The sequence below is a fragment of the Plasmodium brasilianum genome, chromosome 10, assembly GCF_023973825.1.
Source record: "Plasmodium brasilianum strain Bolivian I chromosome 10, whole genome shotgun sequence".
Taxonomy (NCBI): domain Eukaryota; phylum Apicomplexa; class Aconoidasida; order Haemosporida; family Plasmodiidae; genus Plasmodium; species Plasmodium brasilianum.
The window spans coordinates 1,322,677-1,336,543 of record NC_090123.1 but is presented as its reverse complement, the minus strand read 5'-3'; the positions used below and the strand labels follow the sequence as shown (position 1 = coordinate 1,336,543).

The 13,867-nt window shown below is 32.3% G+C and overlaps 2 protein-coding genes across 2 annotated transcripts; both read left to right on the top strand.

Moving 5' to 3' along the window:
• On the top strand, positions 1-2,079 carry MKS88_003329 (U3 small nucleolar ribonucleoprotein MPP10; the record flags this gene model as incomplete). The annotated part of the gene is made up of 1 exon (XM_067216411.1): positions 1-2,079. The coding sequence occupies one exon, from the start codon at positions 1-3 to the stop codon at positions 2,077-2,079; it is 2,079 nt and encodes a 692-aa protein (XP_067073060.1).
• Positions 2,080-6,462: 4,383 nt separating this feature from the next.
• Positions 6,463-13,746, top strand: MKS88_003328 (uncharacterized protein; the record flags this gene model as incomplete). Its single annotated transcript, XM_067216410.1, has 3 exons — positions 6,463-12,835; positions 12,884-13,079; positions 13,599-13,746. The coding sequence occupies 3 exons, from the start codon at positions 6,463-6,465 to the stop codon at positions 13,744-13,746; spliced, it is 6,717 nt and encodes a 2,238-aa protein (XP_067073059.1).
• Between the last annotated feature and the right edge of the window lie 121 nt (positions 13,747-13,867).

Sequence of the window (13,867 nt, the reverse complement as noted above, 5' to 3'; positions counted from 1 at the left end):
ATGGAGCAAATAAAGGTAAAAAATTACACGGACTTAATCAGTTCGTTAAATAAGAACAGCGAGAAGTTGTTCTTACAAACTTCATCAAGTAAAGTTAACGAAGTAGAGAAAAATGAATTAATAGAAATGATTGAATATTTTTCAAATATATTAATAAAATTTTTTTATAATGAATTTCATGTGAGTAATATTTGTATTACCAAGTCAGATTTTGACTCAGAACAACTTTGGCATTTTATTCAATGTATAATAAAAGAAAAACAACTTCATCATTTGCTTGAGTTTTTTAATAGCTTTGAAAAAAATATTGAAAATATACTAAATGATAAAGAGGGAGAAAATACCCATCTTAGTATTACAAGTGGAACAAATGAACAAAATGAAAAAAAGAAAAAAAAAAAATTAAAGCGGCAGGCAGGTAACGGAGATATAGTCCAAGTGAACAAAATGAGCAAGACAACAAACAAAGGTGATAAAGCAGAGGAAAAGATAAAAATCGCTTCAAAGTCTAATACTACGAATGAAAAGGATAAAACAGAGGAAGAAGCTACTATGATTGAAGATCGATTTTTTAATATGGACGAGATGCAGCAGTTTTTGGAGGAAGAAGAAAACAAAGTATTAGATAAGCACTCGGATGACAGTTCATTAGATAGTTCCTCGGATAATGCAAATGACAGCCAATACGACTTGAACGAGTTTGAGTGCAATTATGAGGAGACGAACAAACTCAGGTACGAAGATTTTTACACGGATAGAGAGGGGGAAGAAGCAGAAGAAATGGACGATAGTGAAGAAGAAGAAGAAGAAGAAGAGGAGGAGGAGGAGGAGGAGGAGCAAGAGCAGGACACGGCAGATATGGACTATAGCGAAGAAGAGGAAGAACAGGACGCGGAGGAACGGGGACGAGATCGGGGAGCCATGGCAAAGGGTAAAAGGGTGGACGAAAAAATCGAAAGGGAACTAAACGAGATGAACATGTATGATGAAGTGGAAGTTGATGACCAGGACGACGAGATGAACGGAGCGGACATCAAAATGATGGACAAAGAAAAAATTGAAAGAGAGTTAATTGAAAAAAAGCACTGGTCCCTGACAGGGGAAGTGCATGGCTATAATCGCCCCAAAAATAGCATTTTAAAATTGAACGTCGATATACCGAAAGTTAACACGTATAATAATAACGACGCATTTATAAGTAAAACAGTAGGATATGGAATGAACAGTGATGAGGGAGAAGGAAGTGATAATGATGATAGAGAAAACGAAAGGGGCAATTTACGGAACAACGTAATGGGTCAAAAAAAAAATTTGTTGAATGAAGAAATAGAACTGGTCGTTAAACAACGAATAAAAAACATGCTGTTCGATGATGTGGAAAAAAAAAGAATCGAAGATTTAGATCTGTCATACAATGATAGTAGTAGTAACACTAATGGTAATAACAACAATGAGGAGGTAAATTTTGATGAACTAAATTTTTGTAAAAGTAAAACAAACTTACTTGATGAATACACAAAGAAATATCAAGAAGAAATTGAAAATAGTCAATCAAAAAATAAAGAAATGAATTTACAAAAAATTGAATTAATAAATTTGTTTAAAAAAATAATGCATTGTTGTAACTCCTTATCAAATGATAATTATATACCGAAACCTGCATTGTTAACTAAGACAAATGAAAAAGTCGCTTGTTTACATATAGAGGAAAGTACACCTCTCATTTTATCCAATGCAAATAAAAAATTACCCGAGGAAAGGTGTAAACCTGGTCATGTAAAAGAGTCTAAGGAACTTACTAAAAAAGAAAAGAAATCTTTAAGAAGAGCTAAAAAAATGAAAAGGAAAAAAATGCTTATAAGTTCTTTTAAAAATAGCGCTTATGGAATTAATCAATTACAAAAGAGAAATAATTACTTAATAGACAAAAACAAAAAAACTAAAATGGAAAAAAAAAATATTGGAAAATACGGTGTCTCTTCAAAGGAGCAGCTATCCATGGGCAAAGCTACAAACAGATACGACTTCACCAAGGATATAGCAAAGGCAATATCCTTCGATAAAAAGAAAAGAAATTAGCTTTCAGACCGTGCGTAGTTGGTGCATAGTGGATGACTAGTATCAGTTGGCTTATACAGGTTAGTGTATATCATTTAGGCTCTTTTACATTGCTTAAACCTATCTAAATATCCCTTTTTGGTTTACCCCTTCTAACGTGCCCTTTTTTTCGGTTTACAAAATCACTAGCACCTGGGTATATATGTGTGCATTTCCATTCCATGTCCATTTTCATACACATTGTGGGGACACCTCCGCTGAAAGAAGTAGAGTTACCTTTTTTGTTTCACGCTGTAGTTGTTTTTCTATTTCATATCTTATTTTTTGTTGATATGTGTGTGCATGCGGACATTCGTTAGCATGTAGATAGCGTTTGTTTCAACTTTTGCATGTCGTATATGTTTGTATATATATGTATTTTCATATGTATAAATTTCTGTGTTAAGAGTTTGCCTACTTTTTTTAAATTCAAGGCCCTTATTAAAAGTTTCATCATCATTTAATTTTCTGAGCACTTATGTCCTTCCGTTACACAAATTTAAAAATGTGTTTCAAAAGGCGTGCCGTAAACTTAAACTTGCTGACACGTCCACCTAATTGCATGCGCTTACACATTACCTAATTGTGCTTTTGCATAATTACGAGTTGTGGGGGATGGAAATTTTTGATTAGCTTATTTTTTTTAACTTTTTACCAAATTGAATTATGTAATAAACTGAAAGAGGCGTATGTATATGTGTATATATGTATGTATGTGTATAAATGTTTACATATATGTACGTATGTATGTGTATAAATGTTTACATATATGTACGTATGTATGTGTATAAATGTTTACATATATGTACGTATGTATGTGTATAAATGTTTACATATATGTACGTATGTATGTGTATAAATGTTTACATATATGTACGTATGTATGTGTATGCATGCTTCCCGCTTTAAAGGGGACTGGCAAGGGTGTAGCCGTTTGGTTTATTCTTCAACGCGCATCATTTTTTCAGGTAAATTATTTGCACTATCCTAGTATCATGAGATATGTACCGGGCATATATGTTTGCATTTGGTGTACATATATCACATATGACACTCCTCTCTTGGTAATGCGAGTAACCGATAAACGTTTAACAAACTTGTTTCATCGAATGAAGCGCTCCCGTTAACCCCTTCTCCCCTCCTCTCCACTCAAATGGATGGAGATGTACACAAAATGTACCTACACACATGTATGTAGTTATGTTCGAAAAATAAACCTCCATATGTTTGTCTTAATAAACTCGTAAAAATTGGAAGGAAAAATTGGAAACAGCTTAACTTAATATACATGTATTGCACATTTGCACATTTGCACATTTGCATAATTGCTCTTTTGTACATTTTTATTTCTATTTTTTTTTTTTCCCTTTTCTACAACTATGTGTAATTTGTTTATTAAAAAATAAAATTTTTTTTAAGTACTATACAACGTGCTATACCATTTAGTAAATTTACTTGTTCATTTCTGCGCGCTCTGTCTCACTTATTCTATAAACAAAGTAATCAAGTTAATGCTACGTGTTATATCATGTCAGTTTTTAAATACAGAACAACCATGTAATGGAGGAAACTTTAACAAACATTTCTTTCAAAACGTTCAAAAAAAAAGCATAAAGTAAAAATTAAATGCTCCAATTTATAAGCAGACGTGAGCATTTTATAACTCTCCTGACGTATAATAAAAAAGCGTTATATCGAACTTCGTTTATATATATATATATATATATGTATGTATACTCATATGTATAGTTAATTCAAGCATGTTCAGGAAAACGTTCGGATTCTTTTATTTTTTCTCAAAAAAAAAAAAAAAAAAAAAGGCAATTGATATTGTGTACTTTATGTGTAAGTCAAACGAACTGCCATATTTCCTGTTGGAGCGTAATTGACAAATGTTGTGGTGGAAGGGAAAGGAGCAAGAAGAAAGCAAAAAATAAATAAAACTAAGTAATACAAAATAAAGCAAACCATAACACACTATAATAAAGTAAAAAAATGAGAAAATATAAAAACTACTTAATAAATATGTAAAAATTAAAGAATAAACATGGAGATGTATAAAAAAGCAAAAATGTACCAAATGTGAGATATGTAATAAATTTATACAAGGAATACATATTTTCAATACATAACCAATGCTTTCAAATTATATGGAACATGACAATATTTTTTTTAGACTTCTTACTGCTTAAGGCAAAAATAATAAAATAAAGGAAGACGAATTTTTGTTTCTCTCTATATCAAGATACAGTATTTTCAAACACCCTTATCTGTATAACATGATGTCGCCTGAACGCGTTAATGCAAAAACGAAAAGTTCTCTTCAATTTTTCGCAATAATGTGACATAGCTAATATATATGCATGCACGTATTATGTATGCACGTATTATGTATGCACGTATTATGTATGCACATATTACGTATGCACATATTACGTATGCACATATTACGTATGCACATATTACGTATGCACATATTACGTATGCACATATTACGTATGCACGTATTATGTATGCATGTATTACGTATGCTCGTATGCATTCATGCATGTATTCTTCTTAATATTATAGTAGTTTTATCTTTACGTATGAGTATTTTTATTCCATTCGCATTCGACATATGTAACAAAATAGCATTCTTGGGTGTTCTATATTCATTTACACTTACATTTGCTTTGCTTTATTGTACCCTCTTTTTTTTTTTTTTTTTTTTTTTTTCACTCTGAAGCTGTTGCATATTTGAAATGTGAAAAAGCGCAGAACATCCAGCAATTTCCAAGCCCGACACTTGGCACTTTTTTTTTTTTTTTTTTTTTTATTCTTCTCATCTCCCCATTTGTATATCTCTATTTTCATTCGTATCTTTTATATTTGGCATATTCTACGTCATTCCTTTTGAGGAAATTTATATTTGAGTATAATATTTTTTATAATGATTGTTTCTATTTTTTTTTTTTTTTTGATTTTTTCTGATTATAAAAAAGAACATATAGAATGTGTTAAAAAGAAAAAAAAAAAAAAGTGTATCATTTGAAATGCTCACATTCTTGTACACAACAGAATAGGATTCGCAATTTTATTCTTTAACATTCTATTCTTAATTTTTTATGTTACATACATGTTTGTTGTATGATGTTACTTCTGGTAATTATGTGGTTTTGGAAATAGGAGAACAGACGATGTGCTTCTGCGTACACTCAACGCGGGAACGTATTCTCATTCGTTCATTCGCTTATTTGTTTATACATTGTTCATTCGTTTATTCGCTTATTTGTTTATACATTGTTCATTCGTTTATTCGCTTATTTGTTTATGCATTGTTCATTCGTTTATTCGCTTATTTGTTTATACATTGTTCATTCGTTTATTCGCTTATTTGTTTATGCAATGTTCATTCGTTCATTCGCTTATTTGTTTATACATTGTTCATTCGTTTATTCGCTTATTTGTTTATGCATTGTTCATTCGTTCACTCGCTCATTTGTTTATGCATTGTTCATTCGCTTATTTGTTTATACATTGTTCATTCGTTCATTCATTCGTTTATTGGCCGTTCATTCGCGGTTTACATATTATTATTTTTTTTTTTTATAAGCGCACACCCGTCGGCCTACTGCCACACGAAAGCGCGACTACTTGTAAATGATGAATTCTTTTAAAGAAAAATGTTCAAGAGCCTGGAGCAATGTATTATTATGTATTAATATAATATAATGTACTCATATTGGACCCTTATCTTATATTTTTTATTATATAATTTGTTAACCATATAATGCTATTTTTCATTTTTTACGTATATTTTTTTTTTTTTTTTTTTTTTTTTGTGGTGATGTCTATGTGTTGTATATGCACATTTTGAAAAAGCAATTTAACACAGTTTGTATTAATCCATTCATTAATCTATTCGTCTTTTTTCCTATTTATTTAAGTATCCATATAAATGTCTATTTAATTGTCTATTTGTTGTCCATCTAATTATCTATTTATTTAATTTTTATTTTTTTTCCCTTTTTTGCTTGAATATTTTTATGACATATATTCAGCTGTTACAGTTGCAGTTAGTGGAAGCGTTGTTCTTCTTTTCGCTTCTTAAATTTTTTTTTTTTTTTCATATAAATTTCTTACTTGATCATTAGTAGATATCTTAATCTATTAAGAGAACCAGTTGAGCAGTTGTGCAATTGTGCAATTGTGCAGTTCAACGTTTTGTTGAAGCTTCATCAAGTGTAATCACGTCACTACTACTCTTCTCATCCCCTTTGTTGTTTATTTTATTTTATTTTATTTTTTTTTTCCCTTTTATTTTTTTTTATTTCTCCTTCTTTATTGCATCTTTACTGGTGAACAGAAACGAAGCGAGCAAAAATGCTTAAGAGAGAACACAAGGGGGAAGGGGATGAAAAGGTAAAAAATGTATTGCTTCTATGTGCTTTCGGTAAAAAGGAAAAAGAAATCGAAGATTATAACTGTTATCCAAACTGTAAGAAGAAAAATGAAGAAGAGTTATTTTACGATATGTATTGCTCAGATAATATTATATTTTCAAACTCCGCTAATAACAGTGTACCATGGAATTTCTTAAATAATGAATGCTCTCTTAGTAACGATATGAACGAACAGCGGAATGAGGGGGGAAGATACCAGACGAACTGCGTAGATTCAAATGAGAATGGAAAAGAGGAGGAGGTGGTGGTGGAGAAAGACAAAGAGAAAGAACAAAAAGATGAAGAGTTACAACAGAAGAAGCATGAACTACATCAGCAGGAACTACTACTACTTCCTCTACAAGGTCATGGTCATAACAGCGGAGGAGTTAAGAACGACGCATTCATAGCAGGGGAAAACTTAACAAGTGAATATCGACACGGTACAATAGAAAAAGCAGTAGAGACTGCACTAAGTGAAGTACATGAGAGAAGTACACCAACAAACAACCTAACAATACCCACACGAGAAAACATTTTACGCATGTACAATAAATATAAAGACGGAATTGTAAAAAAAGACGATATAGTATTTACAAATGTGTTAGACGAAATGAGAGGAACATATACAGAGTGTGGGGAATGCGAACTACGTTCTACTTCCCATATATATAGTCATTTAGATATACCAAAGGATAAAAGTAGTAAATCCAAAGAATATGAAGAAACAGCTATTTTTTTAGAAAAAAATAATATAATACCGTTGGAAAGTGCTGAAAAAGGGTATTACAACAAGGCATTTAATAATTTAACTGTTAAAAAGTTAAATGACAATATATGGGAAAAGGAAAAAATATTTAATATGACCAATGATGTTGTAAACTACTCCTATGGAAGTAGTAGCAATAATATACTTAGCAATGTAATAAATCAAAGGAGTTATTATAATAATGATTTGGGTATGTATAATGCAAAACAGGGTAATCATATGATAACGAGTAAAGGAGAACAAAAGAACGTTTCATTATATAGTAACAATTCAAATATGTGTAGCAGCAGTAATGCCATTAGTGTACCACAGGAAGGGAAGCATTACGCGGATTTAATAAACTACATAAGCACGTTGTCAAATGATGGTACAGCACATAGTGATGCAGCACACGATGGTGTAATACACAACAATGTGGAAAGTAATGACGGGAGCACTGATTTAAAAGGTGATCAAGGCGAGAAAGATAAAAAATTAAAAAAGATATTACCCCATTTTGACAATACAGTTTTACTGGACACCTCAAATTTTTTTTACAAAGAGTATGACAACAGTGTATGCACAAATGACTATTATGGTAGTAATAGAAGCTACACTATAAGTTATGATAAAAAGGGAACAAATTTTAATATTGGCGAAAAAAAAAGTTTGTATAATCCTGAACAAGTTCAGGTAAAATATCCAAATATAATGAGTGATGAAAATTTTATTTTACTAAAAAACGAAAAGGAAAATAATTCAGATATATCACAAACTAGGGAGATGATTTATTTTAATGATAAGGAGGATGGTCAAAAAGACACTACTGTTGATGTTGTAAGTGCCCTTGCGGATGGTACATATACGGATCAACGCCTCTTTGAACACCTATTTGATGGGTATAAGTTTGGCAGAAGTGTGGAGTACATTCAGACGGGTGGTGGAAGCAGAGAGAGAAGCGGAAATCGCTACACCAGAAGCAACAGTAAGGAGGGTGATAACGGTGGAGTAAGCTGTTCCAATCATGGGCATAGCTCTAACGAGTGCACAAGGGACGAAAGTTATACCTGCCCATACATAGATACAGAGACTGGATTGAGGGAAAAATTGCGTAACTTTTCACCTCAATTCTTATGTTTTAACAAAAAAGTAAACTCAACTAACGAGGATATAAATAGGGGAATCAACAAAATGATCCTTCCACTACCATCGTCCTTCCTTCCATCTACACCTCCTTTGTCATCTAATCATCCTTTGCAGTCTACACCTCCTTTGCAATCTACACCTCCTTTGCAATTTACACCTCCTTTGCAATTTACACCTCCTTTGTCATCTAATCCTCCTTTGCAATCTACACCTCCTTTGCCATCTACACCTCCGTTGCCATCTACACCTCCTTTGCAATCTACACCTCCTTTGCATTCTATACCTCCTTTGCCATCTCCATCGTCTTTGTCATCTATACCATCTTTTCCATCTATATCGTTGCAGGCCCATTGTGAAAAGGGAAATTGCCTCTCTTCAGCACGAAGGTGTGGAAGTACTTTGAACGCCCCCCGTAACAATCGTGAAAGGGAGTACCTCGAGCGGCCAATTCATGTTTTCTCAAAAAAAAAAAAAGATTATGAACGTGTTCAGGGAAACGATAGCAATTTAGAAAAAAAGGAGTTGGCCCCTTTTAGCCTAAATGAGGAAACTCCGAGCAGCAGCAGTAGGAATTTGGGTATTAAAATTGCTTGCGAGCAAATTGAGCAAATGTTTAACCCTCATAGCGCAGAAAACACTGAGAATAAGTATAACTTGGCAAACACTTCTAAAACTTCTAGTATAGCAAACACTTCTAAAACTTCTAACATGGCAAACATTTCTAAAACTTCTAACATGGCAAACATTTCTAAAACTTCTAACATGGCAAACATTTCTAAAACTTCTAACATGGCAAACATTTCTAAAACTTCTAACATGGCAAACATTTCTAAAACTTCTAACATGGCAAACATTTCTAAAACTTCTAACTTGGCAAACACTTCTAACTTGGCAAACACTTCTAACTTGGCAAACACTTCTAACTTGGCAAACACTTCTAACTTGGCGAACCCTTCGAATAACCTCCATTTAATACGCGGAAAAGACAAAAACGAAATGGCGGAAAGGAGTTTAACGGCCCTGTCCTTGTTTAGTAAGTATGACAGGGCGAAGGACCATGGCAGATGCACCTCATGCAACTATAATAATAATACATGCTGTAGTAAGTGCAAAAATAATATGAACATTTTTAAAACTACAACTACCACAACTACGACTACTACTACAACTACCACTTCTGAAGGAAAAGTGCTCACTTCAAATGTTCCAGAGGATGGAAATGACAAATATAAAAATTTGTTTCTAGATCGAAGAGTTTATGCACATGTTAATAAAGATCTTTTAAGTGATAACAATAATAATAAACTCATTTGTTATGAAGATATATTAAAATACAGTGAAAAGGAAAAAGATAATACGTACATCTCATCTATCAGTAGTCGAAATAATGCAATAATAAAAAAACAAAACGAATTGAATATATCAAGCAAATTGAATATATCAAACAAATTGAATATATCAAACAAATTGAATATATCAAACAATTTGAATATATCAAACAAATTGAATATATCAAATAAATTGAATGTGTCTAATAAATTGAATATATCAAATAAATTGAATATATCAAACAAATTGAATATATCAAATAAACAGAATATATCAAATAAACAGAATATATCAAACAAATTGAATATATCAAATAAACAGAATATATCAAATAAACAGAATATATCAAATAAACAGAATATATCAAATAAACAGAATATATCAAATAAACAGAATATATCAAATAAACTGAATATATCGAATAAATTTTACTGTGGACAAATTAGAAATTCCATTTTTCAATTCAATATAGATAAACATGAAGAAAAAAAAAAACCCATTAGTGAAAAAAATATTTCACTTTTACAAAAAATATTTATGAACCAGTACAGGAATAAAGAAAATACTAAGTGTGTTGATAACTATTACAAAATTGTCGAGACAAAAAAAAAAGAACAAAATGAGAGTAGTAGTAGTGTCATTCCGATGGATACTAATGGTTATGTAAGTACATATGATCAGAGTGATGAACATAATAGAAATACAATTATCGTTAACCCTGAAAAGGTAAGAATAGGTAGAAATAATATATTAAAAGATGAAATAATCAAAAGCACGTATGGTAGGGCAGAGCGGTATCCTTACCAACCTAGCACTATACTAAAAGACAACGGAGTTAACCTACTTAAATATTTTAAAATTAATTTTGAAAAGAGTAGGCACTCAACCAACAAGGGAAATGGAACACCCGATGAAAGGGCTACAGAATATGTTAGAGGTGTAAGCAGTAATAGAGGTAGAAGCATAGGTGTAAGCAGTAATAGAGGTAGAAGCATAGGTGTAAGCAGTAATAGAGGTAGAAGCATAGGTGTAAGCAGTAATAGAGGTAGAAGCATAGGTGTAAGCAGTAATAGAGGTAGAAGCATAGGTGTAAGCAGTAATAGAGGTAGAATCATAGGTGTAAACAGTGGTAGAGTTAGCAGCACTGTTAGGAGAAGCGGAGGATTGTTACAGAACGGAAGACCAAATCTTAAAAGCAAGAGCAACTTGTTTGAATCTGTTGATGCCTTTTTTTATAATTTTAAAAACAATACAAGTTCTATGTGTGAAGAAAGGAGTGAAAAATTATTTATGTGTAACATGAAAGAGCAGAAGGATGAAATTGTGCTGACAAGTGCAGGCAACTTGCGCAAAGGAGTTAACGGGATGAATTATATGCAAGGGAATGTAGAAAAGACTCACACTTCGAGGCGTATCACCAGCACTGCGGGAAATATTAGCGATATTAGCAGCGGTAGAGATATTGGCAGCGGTAGAGGTATTAGCAGCGGTAGAGGTATTAGCAGCGGTAGAGATATTAGCAGCGGTAGAGATATTAGCAGCGGTAGAGATATTAGCAGCGGTAGAGATATTAGCAGCGGTAGAGGTATTAGCAGCGGTAGAGGTATTAGCAGCGGTAGAGGTATTAGCAGTGGTAGAGGTATTAGCAGCGGTAGAGGTATTAGCAGTGGTAGAGGTACTAGCAGTGGTGGAGGTATTAGCAGTGGTGGAGGTATTAGCAGTGGTGGAGGTATTAGCAGCGGTAGAGATATTAGCAGTGGTGGAGGTATTAGCAGCGGTAGAGATATTAGCAGCGGTGGAGGTATTAGCAGCGGTGGAGGTATTAACGACGGTATCTGTGGTAGCAGTAACGATAATGGAAACCAGGTTACCACTACCACCACGACAACAACAACTACGACAACCACTACCACTACAACGAATGACAATGGTGTTGGAAGTAGCGGAAATAACAATATTGTCATGGTAACTACTACAAACAGGAGTCAGAAGGACATATGCCCCAGTTATAACTGCAATAGAAGTAGTACTAATAGCTATAACCAATATGATTCTTTCCGTCCTCCTAGCGCTGCTAACATCTTTGAAGGAAAAAAAAGAAATAGAAGTAATAATGAAAGTTATATGGTAAAACTGAATGAAGAAGGAGTAAACAAACATTCCTTTGTACCTGACCGAAGTGGTTTTCTATCAAAAGGGAGCATAAGTGAAAACGATATAAGTTCATGTACGATAGGACATGAGTATTCACCTGAAGAGATAAAAGAAAAAATCATTTTAACAATTCAATGGAATATAAAAAAAATATCATTATTATGTTCTAGTGAGAACAATTTTGTAGTATCCCCAGAATTCAAAACAGAAACAATGATTCAAGAATTTTTTATTTTACTTAATATAAATAATAATATGGATTCAACGTGTGAGCATAATACTATTGATCTTCTATTTTCTTACACAGGTTTCTGTGATATTATATTTTCAGTCTCTTGTGGCATGTACAGAAAACAAAAATATTGCTCTTATGATTTTTCTACCTACCCTTGGTTCGGTTACAACAATTGGGGTATACTAAAAAATTGTTTACACAATGACACAATTTCAATTAAAATTGACATCCACGATATAATAAAAAAGAAAAACATAAAGGAAAATTTTTTAAATAATATTATTTCTATTATTAGAAATGAAGAGAACAATTTTAAAAATAGAATATTCTTTAGGGAAGGAAGTGCTGAGGGTAGCAAATGTATCGATAACATACACCAAGGATATAACCTACGTGGTAATGCAAAAAACTATGAGTCTAACTGTGTCCTCAAGTTTTTTGATGACCCTAATTGGAATAAAAATATGAACAATTCAGGTGGTTTTGGTCATGACCCAAAATGGCCCTACAACAAGTTAGAGAGTGCAAATGCATCCAATGCTACCAATACCGCTAATGCTGATAATCATGAGAGAAGTACTACATCATGTAACCTAATCAACAGTAAAAAATGGAACCCAAATTTTGAAAAAAACAATTTTAATAAGCTTAGTGAAGAGGATAATAATAATACTACCAATGATAAGCAGCACAATTTTACTAGTAGCGGCTTTTGATGCATCAACAGTAGCAACAGTACAGTTTTCGCAGACGTGCGTTCGGAAATACATGACAGGAATGGTAGTAGCAGTAGTGGTAGTGGTAACGACAAAGAAACCAGGAACGCCAATCACAATTACGGCTTCATGATGAAGGCGAGTAATGGACATTATTATGGAGAAAACATGAACCGATGTGAAAGCTACAATGGTCGTTTTAATGATAGTTTTAGTAATAATTTTAATAAGTGAAAGGAAGAAAGGACGAATCAAGCTTTGCCCATTTAATGAAAGAGGTTATCCCTTTTTTCCAAGTTAAAAATGTGCATGTTAAATACTACCTAAAGAGATGCTTTCTAACCGAAATTTACAAGCTATCATATTTACACAGCTTCTAACAGGGGCAATAATCATTGCAAGAAACAAGGGAAGGCTTTGATTAGGAGCAACATGCATAAGACGCTTTAAAAAATAATAAGAATAAGGAGAATAAAATATATCAAAAATGTTTATTGTTCAGTTATATATTAGCAGTATTGGGCGTGTGAATATAACTTATATGTTTGTATAATGATAACTCTTATTTTTTTTTTTTTTTTTTTTTTTTTCTTCCTCCCCCCATTATATACCCCTTCCCCTTGAGCACTTTGCATAACTGCGTAACACTGTGCCCAAACTATGTAAAGAACTGAGATAAATTTTATTTTATTACTTATATGCACATACAAATACCGAATAAATCAATGTGCCATTTATACACTGTAAAGCACATTTCTTACGGAAAAAGAAATAGAAATTGAAGTTAAAATAGAAATAGAAATTGATGTTAAAATAGAAATAGAAATTGATGTTAAAATAGAAATAGAAATTGATGTTAAAATAGAAATAGAAATTGATATAGAAATGGGAAAATAAATTGATGTAGAAATGGGAAAATAAATTATATTTGAAAATGTCCTCCCTAATATAAGGGGGTGAGGGGGTAGATTCGTTATATCTGCAAAAAGATTAAAGTTTATACTTCTTTGAATGTGTT